General features: G+C 39.3%; 1 protein-coding gene across 2 annotated transcripts in view; it reads right to left on the bottom strand.

Moving 5' to 3' along the window:
- Positions 1–210: 210 nt before the first annotated feature.
- Positions 211–22,629, bottom strand: part of MED13L (mediator complex subunit 13L) — a 203,758-nt gene continuing 181,339 nt past the window's right edge. For both annotated transcript variants that reach the window (XM_027813874.2, XM_055706932.1), the window contains exons 22-31: positions 21,953–22,172; positions 18,936–19,124; positions 15,897–16,120; positions 15,311–15,453; positions 13,507–13,665; positions 12,303–12,479; positions 9,930–10,084; positions 6,561–6,722; positions 4,342–4,454; positions 211–3,121 (exon numbers count right to left, since the gene is read on the bottom strand). In XM_027813874.2, the coding sequence (XP_027669675.2) occupies positions 2,989–3,121; positions 4,342–4,454; positions 6,561–6,722; positions 9,930–10,084; positions 12,303–12,479; positions 13,507–13,665; positions 15,311–15,453; positions 15,897–16,120; positions 18,936–19,124; positions 21,953–22,172 (1,675 nt within the window). In that variant the 3' untranslated portion in view covers positions 211–2,988. The remainder of the gene's footprint in view (positions 3,122–4,341; positions 4,455–6,560; positions 6,723–9,929; positions 10,085–12,302; positions 12,480–13,506; positions 13,666–15,310; positions 15,454–15,896; positions 16,121–18,935; positions 19,125–21,952; positions 22,173–22,629) is intronic.

Below are 22,629 nucleotides of genomic sequence, written 5' to 3' on the forward strand. Positions count from 1 at the left end.
AGGCAGGCAGGCACCGGCTTAACTCAGGGAAGGCAGGAGTGCATGTCTTTAAAGTAAAGAAATAGTGAAGAGCCTTTAAATTAATTTCAGTTCCATTCATATCACCCAGAATCAACACCTCGTAGGGCAAGCCCTTCTTCACTGGTAATGCTAAAACTTAAGATCTTGAGTACAAACTTGAGAATACTCACAAGAATAAAACTCCAGCAATTGTTTCAGTAATTCAATAATTTATTCATCTAAAAAAGTGTGTAAAAGTATATAGCTCTCATCCACAAGGTATATATGAATGACATTTAAAATGGAGGTCTTTATTATTATTGTTTCTTTTTATCAAAGTCTTTTTTTTTTTTTAGTGTATTGTACCAGCGATATACTGTAGATTTAAAATGAACTTCACATTTTTTTTTTGTTTTCTTTCAAATTGTCGGCTATATATAAAAGAAGCTCACTGCAAAATGCTCAGAGAAAAAAAAAAAAAACAAAACCAAAAAGAAATTCAGAACTCCCCAGAAATGTACAGCTTTTACATTTAAAAAAGGTTCTGAAATATACATACAAGCATGCTGGACATTCCCCACCCCCTCCCTCTCCCTTTAGCTCAAACAACTGTAATAATAATTCTGATTTAGGCATGATTTTCCAAAGTTAGAAATAAAAAAAAAAAAAAAATAACTTTCTTCACTCTGTAGGAAAGCCAGGGCTTGTACATTTCAGATTAATTCAGTAAAAAACTCACAAGTAAAATAATGCATATTTAAGGGAAATACTATACAGAACTTTTCACACTGAAGTACATAAGATTTTTCTTTAAAATCTATTGCCATTCATTTATTTTGCACAAAAACGTATAAATATGTCACCAGCTTCTCTTAACTTAAAAAAATTAAATAAAACACCAGATGAAAACTACGCCTTGCTGCCCTTTTTTTATTTTTAATTTTTGCTTAGAACCAGGTTTCTGGGGAAGAAACGCCCCTGGATAAAAACGGCCCATTTAAAAACAATAAACAAAATAAAAATCCAAAGTTCAGATGAATCCTGGGAACAAATAACCCCCAAATGGTAAAAGATTACAAATGTCTACTTTACATTTTTTCCTCCCCAAGTTAAATTTTTTTATACAAGTTTACAATCTTCATCTTTTTATGCTCTTCAAAAGGCCTTGAGAATTTTCTTTTCTGATTAAGAAAAAATAGTACTGCAATATTTTTAAAGTCAATTTTACACTGTACACATTAGATACAAATGGTTTGATATCAGATTTTTTTTTTTTTTTTTAACCTATACATTGCAAAGAGGATACCCACATGGGAGGTTTGGTGCAGAGAATGAAATAATCCATTTACAGGTTACTTCTCTGACTTCACCTTCTCATTACACAAGCAATTCTTTTTTTTTTTAATTATTTTATATAATTTGTTTTAAATGTTACATTATCTCAAGAAAAATACTTTTTAAAATATTAGAATTTCATTTTTTTTAACCAGAACATGAAAGTCTTTTGGAAGAACTTTAAAATTTGTAGTTTTTTCTCCACAGATAGATAACTAGGTCACACAGCCTGATCAAAGTGCCCGACCCCTCATGTAAGGCAGTCCATGCCTGCTGCACAGTGCAACAACAAACATTAGAAAATGGAGTTTAAATATAAACCCCTTGAAGCCTGGAATGAAGGAGTCATAAAAATACTTCAATTAGCCATTAACCTTTAAAATGGCAATCATTTTACTAAACAAAGTAACTTTTCCACCACAGTGGTATAACTTCAAGTACTAATTTAATGATATAATTTTTAAAAATTATTTCTTTGAAATAATATTCCTATAGTCAGAAAAAATACACCAGATTTGTAACTGATTTAGTGTAAACAAAAACCATATTTTTGGATATGTACATGGACGAGTCTGCCCAGAATTAAAGGGCGACTTGGGTTTCAGTAAATAGTTTTCTAGCATCACTAAATTTACTGGAAATATATTTCAATCATAGCTCTACAATAGATTAATTTACCACTTTCCATCTGCCCTTACATTGGGCTTTAAAGTAATTTTCCTCCCTACCTCTCACTCACTCCTCTTCCATTAGGTAGTGTTATCCTTCATTAAACAGCGGCCACTTCTTGCTTTAACCAGGCTAAATGCAGGTGAGAATTCCTTAAAATACAAGTCTGTCCTTACCAGAACACGCTTCCCTTCCCTGCTTGGACTTTGATTGTTACTAGCTTCATTTTTGATTTCTAGGTCAGAAGAGTGAGAGGTATGTAGATAAATAACCCTACAGTGGAACGGAGCTGGATTTTTAAGATATTCTACTGTTCCTGGTCCTTTATAATTTAATCCCTCCCCTTCCCAAACCTAAAAATAAATAAAGTATCTCCAGACCATTCATATCTACATGGACAGGTAACAAATGCATGCATTCATCCCAATCCACTCTGACAGGAACTCCAGGTAGACAGAAAACTCTAATATTTATACGAGTCTACAACTGTGTGGTTTTGTGGTTTTTTGTTTTGCCTTTTTCCTCCTGCAAAGTCCCAGTTTACGATGATCAAACAACGAAATAAGTTTTAGACAACCCAAACTGGTCACTACAATGTGTTTTTACTTGCAGGGCTGAAACTGCTCTTGGTTGTTTATCAGAGTTCCTAATGCAAAAAGATACTGTAGTCTTCCTTAAAAAAATAAAATATTAAAAAAAATAATCACACTGACCAGTAGTTCCTGGGCCACCAAACTAACACTGGCTTGAGGTTACTCTGTGTTCACTGTTCTTGGATGTTCCCAGATTTTGGACTGAAGCTGCCAGAGATGTTAATGGGTGGTTTAGTTCTGAACACTGCAGAATTCACATGTGCTTTTGGAGGAACAGAAGCACAGCACAGGACTGGTCTGAAGAGAAGCAAAATCGTGATCGTTGCAGATTGTGGCACGTTTCTCAGGTTGAGGGGAGAATAAGCCAGAAGAACAAGTGCTTTTCTATCTATTAAAGTATATTCATGATGGCATTGTACAACTGAGTGAGCACCACAAAGTGGACAGGAAGGCAGGAGCTGCGATCCTGGGTGGCAGGGTTACACGTAAGCCAGGACAGTGCATTGTACTGCTCCAAAACGAACCTGCAGAAGACAAATGCAGAGAGAAATGAAACTGGAATTGTTTACTCCTTTCCTTCTTGTCTCTTCTAGAAGATTTACTTAAACTTATCTCTAGTTTCTCCCGGAGATGCAATGTCACGAGGCCTGCCTGGCTGTACCAACGCTGGTGGTGTTGACACAGTGGGAAACTCACTGAAAAGGGGAGCAGGGGAAGCATGGATTTTTAGGTTTAGTACATCTGAACTTGAACCAAGCTACCTGAATGTAGGCCCTCCCCAGTGAGGGCGTACGGAATCACAGAGGTTCAAATACCCCCGTACTCAAAGACTTGAGTCTTGAACACCTCTAAGGACAGAGGTTCCGCAGCCTCTCTGGGCAACCTGTGACAGTACCTGAGCACACTTGTGCGATCCTGCATTGGGTTTGAAGTTCTCATGTTGTAACTTATGTCTGTTGTATCTTGACCTTTCCCCATGCACTGCATCACCCTTTTATGAGAAAATAAAAAGGCAGGAGTACACCAGGACAGCTGTGATAGCTCAGTCCTCAAGACGATGCAAATCCAGATCTTGTAGAATACATACACCACCAATTCCCTTAGATTAGATTAGTCCTCATGTCTCCTGCTGATCTCTCCAGGTTTCATGTATGTGTTTGTTCACTGGCTGTCCCACCCTGTATGCTGTCTCATAAACCAGATCTTTTTTTCCTTCCCCAGCAGCTGGGATGGAGGCAAACAGTGCTCTAGTTATCTTCAACAATATGATACACAAGTCTATATTAATTCAGGAAGAATGTCCTCTTTATATCCAATTCCTAAGATACTGGTATCAGGCGAGTACTTTTATCTCCTTCAGTTTAGTTTGGTGAGTAAAAGTAATCACTGGCACAGTCCAGATTAGACCACCAGGTAAACACAACAATCTTTAGAAGGTAAACCGAGGTGTCCACTTGGTGAGGCAACACTGTTTCTAAGTTTTCCTTACATACATAGTGTTGTACAGTCCTGTGGAAAACTGGTGAAGGAACCCTCAAAGTTCCACTCTTTGCTGCTGGAGGTAGCAGCTATAGTAAGAGTTGCCCACTGCTCTGAGACACACGAGTAGGGCATAGGAGAGTTACTAGCTGTTGACAAAACCAAGAAGTAATTTTGCCCGGCTGACAAGAAAACGTCTCTCTGAAATTTCAGAGCTTAGTCCCCAGAACCTCAGGGAGGAAACACAAAACCTAGAAGGCCTTACCTCAAGACATCTGATGTAGTTTTAGAGTCAAGGGGGTGAGGAACTCGCTGAGAATTTCTGGCAGGTAGAAGCTCATCTGACTGCGCTACAGAGATATGGTGATGTAATGAGGCCTGTGTAAAGGAAAAAAAGCACAAATTAGCTCTTCGTATAGGCAAGTACTTCTAAAGAGTCACAGTGAACAAATACATTCTGAATTGTTTCAGGGCAGCAAGAAGAGTTGGCAATTCTGTGTGGAACTCACCATGACCATGTTCCAAGTTCCGCAATAATTAAATTTTTTAATAAACTGACTTCTCTTTTTGACTGGAATCAAGGAACTTGAAAAAAGGATGCTGAATTCTGTAATGTTGGTCAGGGAAGAAGTGATGAGGGGGAATGCCTGGGATGTGTCAGTGGTTCTTTGTATTTCATTAACAAACTGTCCTGAGTCTTCAGACTCTCCCAGCAGGAGGCCCAGCACAGTGTGCCGCACTGAGCTGGGGTGTCTGACCAGAGCGCTGTGGGCAGCCCTCGTCCTGCTCTGCTGCGACGCCTTCCCAGTCTTACCCTTCTGCTGGAGCAAGGCTTGTGCATTAGTCTGTGCAGGAGTAGGGAAGGGATTTCATATTGATCCTGTGCCGGGAGTAGAGCAACCACGTAAGCCTTTCAAGTGGGTAGCCTAATACACCACACAGCCTGCCGAGGCAAAACCTCTAATTTATATTCCTCCAATTATGGCACGCACATTAGAGGTGAAATACTTTAGCTCAAAAATACTTAATCCAAATCAGACAAAGATGACTTGAATATGTACGCCTCACATGCCATACAAGTTTCCTAATTGCAGTGCTGTGCAGCATGAAGGAGACAGCATCCCCTGCTCACTGAATGGTGTACAAGTCACTGCATGAATTCAGCCCCTTGCTTTTATTAAAAATTGTCCAAACCAAAACAGCATGTTCCAAGTCAAATTAAACATTTAATTCAGCCTAGATCTGAGAGCGCAATTGTGTTGGGCTGGGGGGTGGTGGGGTAGGGAAGGGTGGCGGCTCCTTCTCTCTAGTACAAATCTAGTATAAGCTTATGGAAGGAATTCATGAAGTTGCCTGGAGCTCTACTGACTATGTTTTTACTGCTGGCACTGGAACAGTCTTTGGATTACTCATTCACAAAAAAAAGGTAGTTTTAACTTTAGCATAAAACTTCCTCTCTAGCTCCAAAACCATGGTGGTTAATTTTTCATATTATTTTGAGATCTCCATTCTGTTGGTTTAAGGAAGAGCAGATACTTCACGGAGATCGACCCATGAAGAGTGCAGTGTAAGGAGTAAGGTCCAGTGCTTTGCTGGTGGAGATGCTACACTGGACACAAAGCCTGCCAGGCTGACTGCAAGTTACTGTTACCAGTGGTCCTAAAATCGCTTTTGTTGCACGAGGAAAGAATTGAGAAACACTGAACACCTTTACTCTGATAATTGCCTGATAGACACGGATGAGGGAGTTGAGTTAAGAGTCTTGCAAAAATGTTTAGTGTTTGTTAATTAAAGCTGGGAATGGATGAAGTGAATGGTACTAACTTTACTGTTCCATACGTTGTCTGCTTAAATAGTTATGTGATGCTCGCCAAGGCAGATATTTCACCTTCTTTCCATGCTCACTAGCTCACATTGTTCTGATTCATTCAGATAAGCAGCTGCATGACACTCTACAGGGCTCAGTGACTCTCTAGTAGTTGAGCCAGTTCTGCTTATGTGTCACAGAAGCACTTGCAGTTCTAGAATGGAAAGTATCCGGTTCACTCTGACACTGCAGACTCTACTGTGCAACTAGGGGAACAGAAATGGATAGTAAATACTCTACCTGGAGGTGCTGCTCTCCTTTCTAACTTCTGATCTGTGTGTCATAACTGGAGTACAGCAGAACAGAAGGTATGTCCCTCCTGCCTTAGGCTGACTGAAAACGAAAACTGGGATGTTTCTGTAATAGCAGATCGAGCTGCGATGATTCTGTATTTAGAAGCTGCCGAACTATTCCATTTTCAGGTAAAGACCTTAGCAACACAGATTTAAGTTTCAATAGCCAGCTATCTTAAGCAAATTTAAACCTGAAATTGCATTTCTGTTTCCAGGATTGTCACAGTTGCAGTAACATGCAAAGCCAACGTTTTCAAAGAAAATTCACAGGCTATAAACAGAACAATTCTTCTCTTTCCCCTGTGAAAGGATACCACGACAGACCTTCAGGAAAAGGGGACACTGGTTTTGGGCCTGAGGACAGGACGACCAGAACCACTGCGGAAGGTTCTCAGCTTTGGCAGTTGATACAAAGTATCCGAGAGCAAGAGGCTGCTGCTTCAGCTCTTCCGGGGCTTCCCGGGAAAGGAGACGTTCCCCTTGGCTCTGAAAGAAGAGTTGAAAAGGCAGGTTTGTTGGTTTACGCCATTATGTCCCACTCCAATAACATTAACTTTGTTTACTCATTACTCAGTATTTTATCCAGTTCTGTCTTGTTCCTAATGAGCTATCCTTTAGTCACACACGAATCTTAAAGTTGTCTAATCCCTTCCTGTTTCCCCTGTCGTTGGGTTCTCCAGGCTTATATTCCAGAATCACTTTAGATTCCCAAACAGCAATGTTAACCTCCCCAATGGAACCCAGCATGTGTGGAATCTGATGCTGCAGAGTAACTCCGAGGTGCTGGGCTCAGGCTGTGAATCTGAACAGCTGCTTGTGCGCATGCAGACTGGTGTTGGATTTAAGTTTATGAAGCCTCATAGGCTTTTCCTACGCACAGCAAAACCAGCAGTTTGCACTGCAGATCCTTCTAACTTCAGCTAGCAAAAGCATGCATTAAATACTGGAATATGGAAGAACAGAGAGTACCTGCAACTTCCAAAGTTTGGCTGTTTGCTTTTTCAGTTACTCATTTAGTTACATTCAGAGCTTAGAAAAAAAATGCTACACTTGCTATTCCTTGCTGTGGGCACTTGGACACTACCCAGCATGCGAAGTGTGGGGAAAAGGAAACAGCTGTCTTACTTTTCAATTTATACCACTTACTTATTCATATGCTGTATTTTTGCAATATTAGATACTCATATACCTATATATGGACCAAAGAGTTAGAGAGGAGAGAGTTAAAATTTCATCAGACTGAGTCACCGCCTGTCAGCGTATATGTTTGTGATTTTATTTCTGTAGAGTGAAATGTAGATGAACCTTCCATACCCTGTCCGACCCGAGGCTGTTGGATAGGAGCACCTGGTGTGAGCTTGCTTACCTCATTCTCTGTGTGCCTGCATATATATGTATCCTATCTGTCACGAACCACAGTGCCAAACCTACCAGGGTTTCCTTGGGTATCGGCACGTGGGACTGCCATTCCATTCTAGAGTACATTCCTATTTTAAATGCATTTGGGTTTGCAAACACCTAGTTTGCTTTCAGTTTTATTTCACAGAGAAAGAACCCAAAAGATGCCTGTGAAGTATTTTGGCTTGTAACTTAACCCAGAAGAATGGGGACAGCAGTTCATTTAATCCATACACATCTTTTAAGTCAAAAGGTTTAAGAAAAAGATTCCACTTCACAGAAGCCAGCTTAATCACAAAGCCTTCACTGCTAGTCCTTCAAGCAGGCCTTTCTCCAATGGTAATATCTTGATCAGGAATCAAAGGAAGTTAAACACTCCATAAAGCTCGGAGAAGGCTGCAGCTCACCTGGCTGTGGGCACTCCGAAAGCCTAACAGCAAACTGGCTGCGGAGCGGTCAGGCCTTAAGCTGCTCAACTGCAGCAATCAATTATGGGTTGCATGGACGAAGGCTCGACCTTCCCCGACCCACAAGGTAATGATCACACGCTGTTGCTTTTTTAAAACCAAAAATTACACATCAATTACTAGGCCCTTGTTAATGGTTAAACTGAATTACTATGACAGGTTCATCTAGAAATGGTCTGCCCAGGTCTCCAAGCTCTGTGTTCATTAACCTTTCAGTGCTGTTCTGAAGCCACTTGGATGGAGTTCCATTGAAAGTAAGTTTTGCAAATGCATTTTGAGAAGTGGTACAGAATAGAGGTTGTTGAATGAACTAAGTAAGAGGGAGAAACTGTAATGAGTGATGAGTTGTGATTCATGGCTGGAGGGTTTAGTAACACAACTTAAAACCTTTAATTTGCCCACATACCAGTTTGAAATAACCAAGCAACAGTAATGTGCAATTACTTGGCCTTTGGAAGGTGGGTTGGGGTATTAACACAAGGTAAGGAGGTTGTGTACTGAGATCACAACATACAGTATTAGCATTCTGGTGGCCGACGCAGAAGGGGTTTTTCACTCCCAGGCTGTATTAAGCTGACCACTGAAGCATTTTGCAGCTGTTGCAAGGAAAATACAGGCAGGACTTTTTCCTTCCTGGTGATGAAACTAACACCTTTTAGTTAGTAATTTTCAGGGAATAGGAGTTCTTTTCCTAAGATCTTTTATTTACATTTAGAAGACTGCAGTCCTCTGTTACCAAGGCTGAGCAGCATCATTCACAGACATATATCTTAGCTGTACACGCATCTCTTCTCAGTACTCCATACTTCCTTTCATACCAGGTTTCTAGTTCTGCTTGAGACTGTTTGAAGCCACCAGTGATAGTAACAGATCCAGATCCAGTTACTGAAATTACTACAGATCAGTAAACCAGAACTTTTAAATGCATGGGGTTATCTGTCCCTTCCATAAAAGTTAGCCTGTTTTTTAAACAAAATATTGTACTATTTAGTAAAGAAGTAATACGCTACTGCTTTACATGCACTATTTCTACAATAAAACTTCTCCACAGGAAATTATGAAGCATCAAAGTTCTACATACTTGTGATGGAAACCATTTTAAGAGTACAACTAAGTCTCTTACACAATTAAATGTATGAGTAAAAGAGTTCCATCAAGCACGATCCAAATTATGCTAAAGCTGATTCAAAAAAATACCTTGAATTACCAAAAATAATTTGCATTTTAAGTAATCACTGGTGTTGGAACCAACTTTATAAAGCCACTTCAAACAAAAATACCTTAGAAACACTATGTGCTCTGGGCTAATTTTTACTAAGAAAACAACATCTGCATAAACATCCAGCACCTGCGGAGTTTTTAAGGGTAGGGTTTTATTATTAGGAGAATTATCTCCCTTCTTGCCTCCCCTAGAAATTCATGTGAACGGAGCTGTCGTATCTTCCTTTCTCTCAAAGACTTGTCACACTTTGTGCCAGGGACATTCCATATGATTTTCCAGAAAAAAATGGATGAGTACAGATTAAATTTATACCGGTTCATTAGGTGTGGCTTTACCACATAAAAATAAAGCTTTTCTGCTTTTCTCTCCTCGTCTCTTCCTCTCAATTATCTTGTACACTAACAATTAACCTGAGACTTAAATGGTTAAGGCAGAGGCATCTTCTATAACAGTATTTAACCAGCACCTTCAATTTTAACGTTAACTTCTGCTTGCTGTTATCTAATTATGTTTGAGAATCTACAGGAAAAAGAGATTTTATTGGAGGATTGAGGTCTTTTTTTGTGTTTTAAGTAGCATATCCCCTTGGAAGTGCTACAGCCTTACCCTACTATGCTGGAAGTGTGATCCCACTCCAATGCCAGATGGTGATCCAGGGGAAGGAACTGGGGAGGAATTTGGTGAAGAGTGAAGATTCCCCGTTATTAAAATTCTAATGTCATTGTCCATGTCATCTGGGAATGGGAGGTCAAACATGTCATCTGAAAAGGGAAAGGAAGACAATTAATTTCCAATGTGCTGTACTCATTTTTGTAATGTACTACCATTCCCTTTAATTTATTATCTTTTTTTTTAACATCTTGAGACAGATGAAAGGAGAGATAAACACTTCACTGTTTAATCCTTCTTAGTACCTTTGACTGCAACCGCACAGACTTGAAAGGAAGAGTTGGCAGACACCTATTAAAATCATGAATTTTAACGATGGTCACAGAATGAACAAAAATCCTGTCATACCAGCTTAATAAAAATCCAAATTGAACTTTCTAACAGAAAAAATGACACCTCTCTGCAGTCGGTCAGAGAAATCCATTAACAAAATACTTGAAGTACATTAAACAAACCTACATGTGTTACTCTCAGCAGGTGCTGCTCTTTGGGCTTCTACTGCTACACGCCAGCGCTTCGGCACATTTGCTCAAACTATTCTGGGAGCAGTCCTAGCGGCTTCAAGGAAATCGCTCCCAGAATCAATAAGGGCAGCAAGGCCTGCTCCACACTCACAGGCAATGTGCTTTCATGATTATTTCAAACACTGCACCAGGATTTCCTATAACACAGCTTTTAATATTTTACTTTCATCTCAGAAATTAAATACAGTTATATTATCATAACTTGCTATTTTAATTTGGCTTATGTTAATCTGTGGGAAAGGCGTAAAAAGATACAGTGAAAACATGTTTGCATTCTGTAAGAAGTATATTCCATTGCTCAGTCATTTGCAACACAGGTTATACCATGAATAATTTACATAATGGAAAGCTAAGATTATAAACACAGAGCAAAAAATTACAAGCATCACAATATGGTTTATAGGGTTTTTTCTCTTATCCAGATTTCTCAGCAGGCAAAGACATTTAAACAATATAATGGCGTTTAAGGTGTATTTTAGGGCACAAAGGGACAATGGGAGCTGTCTGAATTAACTGGATTAATTAGAATTGTAGCCAAATTATACTAAAACATGCAGAGCCCTAAGTAAGAGTCATGCATTTCTACATACTCCAATAAATAATTTCTCTTGAAAAAGAAGAATTTACTCCACATGAAAATGCAAAAGGACACATGTGTCTTGAACTAATTTCACTGGAAGTCCCAGTATTGAAATAAACAGGTGGTTGCTTTTCTTCATCTTCTGGAGAAACATTGCAAAAGCAATGAATTAAGTTTATTAACTTCTCTCCTACAACCTCAGTAAACAAAACAGAACTAATGTCATGCTCTGCTTGGCCTCCAGAACAGAAATGAGATGGCTAATAGCACAGAAAACAGTTTAATCATTAAGTAGAACCGAGTTAAGAAAATTAAATTTAACACCATTTTGGAAAACGCCAGTTCTTGTACCTCATTCTAATTAGCATCTGAAGCACTAAAGGGCAGGTTAACGCAGGTTAAATATTTGTCAGCACAGCGTTCAGTCAGGATTCTGGGGCCTTGAAAGGACAGCTGCTTAGGCATTAAGAGGGGTAACTTCCCTTCTGGGAGGCCCACTGAAATTCCAGGAGGCACAGATCAAAGCGGACTCTTTCTTGCAAGAGAGTGGGCTTTTCTTCGTCACTATACTTTCCTTTTCATAAAATACTTCTGTTGTAAATGTTTGTAGCTACTCTTGGTTTAAATAATTTTACAATCATTGATAAGTATTTACAGCAGAACAGTTAGGAAAATACTTACTTGATATGAAGTGTTAGTCAGAGTCTTGCTGCTGCAAACTATAGGGTTAGATATGCTTGAAAAAGCACACTGCTAACATGAAGAATTCTCAGGTTGGTCTATTTTGCTTACTTTACAAGAAGATTAAAATTCTAGAACAAGTACTTCCTTCCTCACCAGCTTTGTACACAACAGGGCATGAAGTGAAGCACTACTATAAAACACAAGTTAGCCTGATAAATCACAGCAACAAGAAAGAGCATTTTATAGCCTGTGCTATTTCGCATATTGATTAGTCCACATCGCTTCTGGAATAAATCAGCATGATTATCTGAGAACAGACTTCAGAAAACCCCCATAGTATGCCATCCTGTAACCATACAGTACAGCGGTGTTCTCTTTAAATTAGGTGGAATGGGTCCATGGGAGAACACTGCTCCACTCAGGTTTTTTCACTCGTGACTGGCACAGCTCTGCTTATGTGCTGAGCAGCCACTGAGTACTCGCAAATGTTTCACCTCTTACACCAGACGCGTGCTCACTTACCATTAGTAGGGCTGAACCCGTCCTCATTGGGGTAGTTTGCTGGTGCTACCTGGATAGTAGCAGAGGTTGGGAAAACCAGGATGTGTGTACAGGAGGCATCCTGAGGGGTATTCAGCTGAGATGACTGCAGATTCAGCGCAGTGCTCCGGCCAAACACTGATCCCATAGTGACAGCATCTTCCGGGACAGAAGCAATGGCAGAGACATTAATTTGCGTAATCTTCAAAATATACGTTCTGTGTTCAATTAATTTTTTGTGCATCTAAGCTGTGTTCGGAAGTGAATATGCGTGTTTAAAGGTTCTTACTGTAACAAGAATAAATTACTAGAAGAGCTTGAAATTAAGATCACAGGTTGTATAGACAATGTTTAGCTACGTGAATGCTCATACAATACCCTACCTTTCCTTTCATTCTGCTGCCCCTTAATCAAAGATTTACTTGTTAAATGAACAAATTAAATTTATTTTTGATGCACATATCTGTATAATTATGAAATATACTCCACTTTGATTGACATGAAAAAAAAGCATAACTTGCCATCTATTTTCTCACGTCACAAAATCTCTGCTTTGAAAATTATTCAACTTGATGAGTAATTTTCAAGCTTGTTTAATTCTGTTCTGTGTAGTAATTTTTATTTCTAAGCTTCAAAAACCAGAGCAGCTTGTAAGGATATGTCACCACATACATTAAAAAGTACATGCTTACGTAATACAACAAGTTAATAAAGGGAACCTCAAAATTTTAATTTTATTGCAACTTAACTCTGTGGACTGCTGCTTATAATAGAACTCTCTAAATAAGCATATGAAAAGGCAAGTATGTTTATCCTTGCTCCCATTTACACAGGCTCCTCCTTTTTCACACTGTAGACTCTCAAGTGTCTGCAGTCCTCCTTGCACAAGGGCATCTACATCGTCACATTCAGCTGATGAGAACCTGTCTACCTGAAAGCATGGCCTCCCCAAGGGAAAGGGGCAGCCCTCTGTCAGAACCTTTCCCCCCAGGACCCTCGCTCCCAACACAGCATCTCTTTGTGGTATGTTGGGGGATTCTGCTGGCTTACCCTGTTTTCTCCCACATTTAGCCCTACTAGTGAAGGTCTTATTGTTGGACCCAGAAGTCTCCCAAAATTAATGTGCTTAGGTGATAAGTATGATAAAAGGGTTTCTTTGGCATTTAAATATGTGGATAAAATTTACCTGGCATCACCACAAAGGACCCCTGTGGCTCCATGGCAACTAAGCAGGCACTAAGGATAGAAGGAGAGTCTGCCGATGAGATACCACACATGCGGCACACCTCCTTCAGTTGTTTGCTGATTGTCTGCAGGGAACATTCCCCAAGGAGGATACTCCAGTCTGAAATGAATAAACATGATGATAGAGCAGAACAGAGTCCTGAAATAGCCAGCACTTGCTTGAAAATAGCAAACTATTAATAACCCTTTGCACTTCTTAAACACTCTACTATTCTGGACCACCTCCCCATGTAAGTAAGGCGCATGGCTTGCAGAGTGGGTATCCAGGCAGTTATTCAGTGGTAGTTTGTTGGTGTTCCCATGAGCTAATTGCATTACTCTGACAAATCACTGAAGATGATGTGTTTCTTCAAGAATGAGTCTCTCACTCTACATGTAAGGTGGAGGAGGTACCTGGAATCTTTTTAAAGACTTTTAAAAGTGGGGTTTTTTTGTTTGTTTTGTGTTTTTTATTTTTTTTTGTACATATGAATCTTTTCCTGAAATGCACTGATCCCTTTTTCAAAAAGGACATCTGCTTTCATCTAACATGCTGCATTAATTGCAAAACTTGAAATGTAAGCAAAGAGAGATAAATTCACACACTTTGTTAGAATAAAATACACTAAACAAAGCAAATTTCAATGGAGGTGCAGATATCCATTCAAGAAACTCCATTTAGCCACTTAAATGACATTACGTGTCCAAACAGAGGAAGGGAGTTGATTAAATTCTTAGTCTGTTTTCCTGCCTTCATTCCATGTAGCCCCTGTGTGCGTGATGGGTAGCACGTTCCCCTACCAGGGCAGGCAACAGCTCTTCTCCCCTGCATGTGATATACAGGAGAAGGCATTTATATACCGCTTTTTTCCCCCCTAGAGTATTCCTTTGTGCTTTCAGACTGAACTGTTATGCATTGTGCACTGGTTTTAAGTATTTTTCCCATCTCATGAAATACAGAATCTCTTACAATAAGGTAACCAGAAGGATTCATGTCTCCTTCAGTTACTGATATAAAAGGACAAACGCTCATGAAATATCTTTATCCTCTCGTCTAATTTATCTTCATGTTCCAGCTGAGGAGATGGATGAAGAATCCCTCTCAGAATCCCATTTTCTTCCAGTTACCAAACAAAACCTGAATAGCAGCCACAGCCGTTAGAAACGGAAGATGCTGAATGCATCTTTGCATTGACGCATTGTCTTTGGATGAGTGAGAGGAATCACTGCTGAAGGGAAGCAAGGCTGGCCCTGCCTTTGCTTGGATTAAGGCACCTATAGCTGCAACGCTCAGAGCTCCTTTAAGCTGTTAGGAATGCTGAATCTGGGGAACTCTTCGCAGGTTGCAGAGTGTACCTTATTGCTGGTTAACACTGATTATCAGGTAGTTTTGTATATCACAAAAAAAAAAATAATAATTCTTTGTTCAGTAACTTTTTTTGCAATAATTGTTACATTTATGTTTAAGTTTAGGAATCAGAACTGAATCCTATTTTTATTTCTGTGACAGGGTAACTATTCTTCAGACCTTTTTCTAACATGTGACAAAACCCATGTCTTCCACTTGGAAGTGCACTTCGCAAATCGTGATTAATCTACACAACGTCTACCAGACAGGAGGGAGTAATGTCAAACCCATTGTACAAACAAACAGATTGTTTATGCAAACCAATACACAAATTCACCGCCAGGGTAGGATCATCGCCCTCAGCTCTAAGCCATTCAGCCTTGCACCCCAAGGCATTGAGAACACGGACAGTTCATACCTTTTAACTCCCCGTGGCCCAGGCGGCCGAGCCGCCCGATGACAACTCTCCAAGGCAGCGAAGTCATCTGCACAATACCAATGCACCATTCCCACAGCTTCTGCAGACCGATTTTACGTGCAGACAACTTGCTCCTCCTTGACCTGGAAGTTAAGGAAAGGGGGAGGGGAAGTAAGAAGACAACTGAGGACAATATTCAGATTTCTAGTCTACGTAATTGTTTCACTGCTTGCCCCTCTATAGGAGTTCTTACAGTTCTGTAGAGTGCCTAATTTACTTTTTACTAACACAGAGCAGAAAAAGTATGTGCGCTTTCAGTACTATTATTGCAGTGAATATGCTGAACAACACATCAGTTGTCCTGGAAGGTAAGATTTGTAGGCAGCATTTGTAGAACAAGTGTAACACAGTACTTTTTTTTCTTTGCAGTTTGTAAGTTACGTAAGTACCAACTGATATTCTCACTGTAACATTATCATGATCAGGTCATCATGAATTATGATCAGAAGGGATGCGCAAAAAACTGATGAGAGTGAGGGCTGACAACTACAGAGCTAGATACAAGGTAAAAAGTAGATGTTTCTACCTGTTTGGTAAATCAATATTAACTATGCAGGTTTCCAACAATTCACCATGAAGGTCAGTGCAGGATGCCAGAAGCCAACGCTGATCATGAGACAAACAATATCCAACAAAAAGGACATTGTATTTCTGACTGGCCTCTCCAAATGTTTCTCCCAGCTCTGTCTGTTTGTCTTTGATGGGTGCCAGTATGAAAGGAGGCGAGTATAGCTGGATTGGGCTGGGCCTCTGCAATAAAATTGACACAATCATCAGCAGATATGTCAAAAACTATTTAATGCAAGAAACACACAAACACAGACTGGCAGTGAGTATGGAAAAATAAGAGTGATACTAAGTACATTCAAGGCATTCATACTCAAGAGATATTGGGAAAAGGGTGTTTACAGACAATTCATTTCTGCTAGTTAAAACTAGTGCACTTCAAACTTTTATCTAAAGATTTTTTTTATATATATATATAGGGAAACTAAGGTATGAAAACAGTCTTTGGACAGGCTGATACCAGACTTTGAAACAGCAGGAGTTTAAACCTATTATTCTGTAAATCCCTCTGCTACAATTGATGCTGTCTGCTCACCTCCTTCCATTCACATACTGCCTACAGAACAGTGCACAGCATGATCTGATGCGAGGACCAAGAACTGCAACTCAGAAACTGCTCGGACAGACTCACTTCTGGTTTTCTATCTAGGCATTAGGTATAACATACTTTCTATGAACATCAGGTGTGATGTCAGAAATTCTTTAAGTCCTACAGCTCACAGTTTTATTTCAGAAATGCTTTGGTTTTTGAATCAGAACTGAACTAATTCACCAGATCTGCAGTACATGTGTTAGTGCTTCTCTCTAAGAGAATACCCCTCACCCCTCAGAAAACAAACGTGTAAAGGGTTGTAAGAAGTCAAGGCTGTTCAACACCATTTAACAATAAGGAGAAGCAAATTAGTATTGTAAATAATATATGTGTAGTCCTCCTGTAGAGCCTAACAGTCGTAAGTTATTAAATTCATCTTTTATTTAAAAAAAAAAAAAGTCATAAAATTGCAAGAGGCTGAGACCCGAAGTGTCTCTAGTCCAATCTTCCTGCTCAAATTGTCAATTACAGCAGGTTGCCCAGGACTCTGGGTATCTGCGTCATTGGACACAGAGATACTGGACATCGCCTCCAGCGACAGAGATGTGCAGCCTGCCTGGGCAACTAGTTCCAGTGTTCAGTCACCCCCACAGTAAAAAAGTTTTCTTGTGTTTTTCATTTAAACACAATTTCTTGTATTTCAGTTTGTGCCCGCTGCCTCTCATCCCATCACTGGATACTGCCAAGAAGAGCCTGGCTCCATCTTCCTCACTCCCTCCCATCAGGTATTTATACACAACTATCAGAGCCCTCCTGGCTGGACAGCTGCAGCTCTCTCGGTATCTCCTCAGTTATCAGATGCTCCCATCCCTTCATCATTTTTGTGGCCCTTTGCTGGATTTGCTCCAGCATGTCCATGTTCCTTGTACTGAGGAGTCCAGAACCAGCCACAGTATGTTCCAGGTGAGGTCTCACCAGTGCTGAGGAGAGGAGAATTATCACTCCCCTTGCTCTACCGTCAGCACCCCTCCTAACGCACCCTGTCTGCTCTCTCTCAAGAGAGGGCACGTGCTGGCTCACATTCATCTTGTCCAAACAGGACCTGCAGGTCATCTTCTGTAAAGCTGCTTGCCATATGGTCAGCCCTAAACCCATGTTTGCTTGTAACTCCTCTCTGAAGAAAAAACATGATGGGCCTGACCAGACACGTTCAATAATTTAGAAATGGTCAGGGTATTTTCTTATTTTTTCAGATGAAGTTTGGAAGTCTGCAGTGCAGACGAATAGCAAGCGCATGTGAAATGGAAAAAGTAGAGATCTGATTAATTAAGTACGCTGAATGCAAGCTGCTCATGAAAATATTTGCCCCATTTATGGTGTCTTGTAACTTCAGGAAATTAAACATGAAATGCAAAGTGCAAGTTAATCTCCTTAGAGGAAAAATAAGTTACGGTGTTTTGTCAGAGACATTAAGGGGTATCGTATTTCTGCTTATGTCACTTTCTAGAAGTGTACCACCCTGGCAAGAGAGCAGGAACATAATTAAAGGGAGGGAGATGCTTGCAGGGGTCTTACAAGTTTATTGCTCTTCCCCTTACACCTAAACAGCTTGAAGTATGACTGTTGTGACTTGCTGCAAAATCCACCCTGCTGAACCGATAGCTTTTTGAGGGAAGCATGAGGAGAGAATTTGAAGACGAGCCGCCTGGGGTGATACTGCTTTTAGAGGTTTTCAGTGAGAGCTTATGGTTTTATGTGAGTAATGGAATGTGGTGATAGGTTGGTTTTATGATGATTTTGAAACTACGTTTTTAAATCCTAACAAGCATGTCTTTATCCCAAGGTAAGTGTTTTAAGTGTTTAGTTGGTCCATTAAATCTAAATAAAACAGTCATTGTTATCTTTCAAAGAATGAAAAACCTTCGTGGAAAGTAGGATGGATTACTCTTCTTTTGAAATCCCTGAAATTCCAGAAACGGGGCTTGAATATTTACAGTTTGAAAAACAGATGAAAGATAAGCCCACTGAAAGAGGGGGATTTCTCCATTACCTCAGGGAATTACTATAGTATCTGTCATTAGGCACAGGAAGTGAATTCATATGTATGTATATATAAATAAAGGTTGGACATAAACATTTTCTTGTGGGAGTACTACAGACTAATACAACAAAATGTTTCAGAATCCCGAGCAACGGCACACGTTTTCTCCTCTTTCGCACTGATCTTTAACCTTTTAGTTTATGACTTAAGACCAGAAGCTTAAAATGTTTTGAAAGCAAGTAGTCTGACATTTTTCTTACAATTTTCTATTTAGTATTAGCTTACCCTTTCCCTTGATATTATCATAGTCTTCTGTACCTTGAAAAAATACTCCTAGAAGTATTTTCTCTACTATTTCTTTGATATTTGAGAGAAGCGGTTACAGTTTATTACCAGGCTGTCATTTTCTTGACACCAATACTAACCTCAGGATTTTTGAGGGTCATCTCAATGCTGGCAGCTGGCCCGAAGCCTGTGAGAGACTTGATGTGAATCTGCGTGGGCAGTGGCCTCCTGCACTGGCAGTACACTGAAAATGCCAAAGACTTCAAGTGCTGAATGTAGAAAACCTGTTCATCCTTCATTGTCTGCAGCATGTACTGGCAAGGCACAATCTGCATAATTCATATAAACAATAAAACATGATTGAAAGTCTTCAAAGTGCTGTTCATTAACACCAAACCAGGTTCGCACATTCATTAGCCCTTTAACAGCCATGACTCTGTACGTGGTATTCAGTTATGTGCATTACAGAATTTGTAGCTTCCTGTCAGGGCAGCTGCCCTTTTGCATGGATGGCTGCAACATGCAGCGACTCTGTTCCCTGACACAAAACCCCTGGTTTCATGACAATGATATATTTAAGGTTGCAAAATGCCTCAGAAAGCTGACACTCCTACCATCCAGGGTAACGGTGGAGCCTTCTTACAGGGCCACGATAACTGAACAGCACTATGCTACATCAGTAACAGCTCACAAACACACCTGACTAGAAACCAGGTGGGTTTTGCTTTCTGTGATACAAACACTGAATGAGTAACCCGATCAACTACACAAAAAGCACAGGTTATTTTCCCCAGTCAAGTCTTATTTTTCTGCAGTCTACTTTCTCATTCATACTGCAATTTGGGAAGGGCAGGTAATTAATTACATGTATAACATTTATCAAAGTATACCACAAGAAGCAACTACTAGTGACTTAAAAGCAATACCCTAAAACTGGGGAGCAGTTTTAATTTTTTTTAATCTTCAGTCCAAAACCAAACACCTGTATTCAAACACCTTTATTTTTTAAAAAATTGTTTTTCTGATCAACACCTACATTTGCAGGTAGCCTTTACTACTATATAATCGCAGTATTCTGAACTTTGTGTTTAGGCAGGTTTGGTTCCATAGTTTGTGGTTAGAATTAGGATTTGTTTGCTGGTCATGTGGCAATCAGCACTATGGTGTCATTCTTAAAGATTGTAGAGAGTAAAATGAAGATTCTACTATAATGATTTATGCGGTTGTTTCTCCTTTTCAATTTACAAATTTACTAAACTAAACAGTGGAAGCTCAGCAGTCTTATGTTGCTGTTCACTTTAATTTGTTTCAGAAAGTACTGCGAAGCAAGTCACTTAAATATACATGTTCAACCAGCAAGAAACAGAACTACAGTCTGATTTGCCTATGGGATGTGAGTTTGGTGGTTAACACCCATCTGCACAAGAACTTCCTTCAGAAGTAAACAAAGTGTGACAAAAATATTGTTTTCAGTTCAAATCCTTTCTAAAATCAGAATGAAATCCCTGTATACTCTTTTTATTTTTTTTACAGGTACTGTTGAGAAATACAATGTCCTACATGTGGCTGTGAAAACATCTTTTCTTTTGAACAGTGAGATCTTTGCAGCAGAAACTGTCAATACAAAATATTTCAGTTGTATCTAACACTGTAAGACCCAAGCAGATTCTTTTTTTTTCAGTATTATTAGTAATGAAGCTTACGTATCACAAGATATTTATACTCTATGGTTCTTATTTGAATGACTGGAACTTTGGTAGCATGTTCTACATACTAAATGCGACTGCATGTTTTTAAAAGACAACTTTATCCAAGAATTTCAGAAGCTGGGCTTTTCTACTTTAATATTCTTAATAAATATGTAAACATTTGGGTTTCATTTATTTTGGAATTATTGTATATTTGTGTATACTGTGGTACAGCTGCGAGAAAACTGTCCTGGTAACTATATTGTGTCAGCCTGTACTTAGAGAAAATTGTCTACTCTTTTGACTTAAACTGGCAAAATGCCACATATTTTGAGAAACAAATATAAGTGCCCAAAAAAGAAGCAGTACTTAGAAAGTGTTGGTAAGCCCGTTAGTCGTCTTATACAGACTAAGGTCCAATTTCAATATGCAATTTACATGTTCTTGTATTTGAGACACTGCGATATCAGTGGCTATTTTATTTTTAGTGTCTTCAGGTCTGAATCAATTAAACTACCTGTCAGCTTAAAAGGTGTGAATCTGATTTTCAGTTCATCACCAGAAATATTGCGGTGACAGTTACCCCCATCATTTCAGGGAACAATGAGATCAAGATTACAAAAAATGACTAATTTTTTCCACGCCCAATTTGAGACTATAATAACTTCCAATTTTTTTTTGTTTGGTTTTTTCCCCCCAATTTTAATTAAAATACTTTTAAGCCAAGTTGAGCATACATGAATAAGGTACACAGAAATCATGCTTCGTGCACGTGTTGCACACGTACATGCATGGCTTGCCATCTCTGGCCTCCCATTCCCCCACCCCACCCCCCCATTTGTTGAGCCTGAGCCACTGTGAAAGAGGAGGCATGGCAAAATGCAGGCAGCCTGGGCAATAGGCCAAGCTCTGCTTCTGACTACACAAATTCAATTCTTAAGTAATTCCATAGTAAGTATCTATTATTATATGTCAAGTTACATGGTAAATTATTTTTAAGCAGCAGATAATAACAATACAATAGTTAAATTATGCATTAAATGTCTGGTTTCACATACTTCTTTTGGATTAAACAGTATAAATCAAGAGAATATAAAACGCAAACAACTTGACATGCAAAGTAATCAAACGAGCAACTGGACATTTTTGGCAATGGCAACCCAAGCTGCAACTTAAATAACTGAAATCCCTCTTCGGGAAGCATCCAACATATGTGGTAGCTAGAACCATCCAACAGATTTGATGTGAGGATAATGTGGCTGCCTTAAATTAATTTCCTCATCAAAACAAAAGCAAGTGGTTTTGGTTTTTTTTTTAATATAAGGTACTGTCAACAAAATACTGTGTAAACATCATGTAATTTTATATATTATCTTGCATTTTTTTTCTTTTAGTATAGCATATCTATCAGAAGTATGTTGTGATAGTCTGAGTCTCCAGTGTGAAGATACAGAGGAAGGTAGAATTACCTGGAGAATGAAAGAATTCCTCATATTCTCAGGCAAGTTATCCAACATTTCTGTGTAGCATCTCATCAAACTTAACAGCCAGAAGTTGGTTGAGGCAGATTCTTCATCTGCAGTATAGGTAAAAGGATCCACCATGTAGATGACAACTGCTGGAGGATAGGCATTGCTGTCTGCAGACTCTGGTTCCGTGGGAATCCCTATTCTCTCCCTCTCTGTAACGCTGGAGACATACGCATTGTTAAATTCAGTTGCAACTGGTTTTTGTTAAATGTGTGCAAGGCTGAAGCAGAGGAGGAGAAGGGGAGTACGAAGTGATTCTTATGTCAAGAGGCAAAACTAAAAAAACTGACAACAGTGATTGAGGACAGATGACTTACAGCAGTTCTTAATCCAAAATACCTGTTATTAATTAGACATTAAAGATACTTACCAGAAGTCTAACATAATTTCATTTAATGAAGTCAGAATAGATTACGTCTGAAGAATATGGAAAAGTTGACTAATATTAGCTCTGTGAGTTTTCTTTTTTATGTATGTGCATGCCTGGGTTTTGGTGCTGTTTAAGGTTTTCTTTTGGGAGAGGTGGAAGGGGGAGAGAAGAAACCGAGAACTGAGGAAAAGTGCCAAAGTAATATTCATGGAGACTGAAGCCCTCTGTTTGATTACAGAAAAGGTTC

Source organism: Falco cherrug, chromosome 1 (assembly GCF_023634085.1).
Source record: "Falco cherrug isolate bFalChe1 chromosome 1, bFalChe1.pri, whole genome shotgun sequence".
Classification (NCBI taxonomy): Eukaryota; Metazoa; Chordata; class Aves; order Falconiformes; family Falconidae; genus Falco; species Falco cherrug.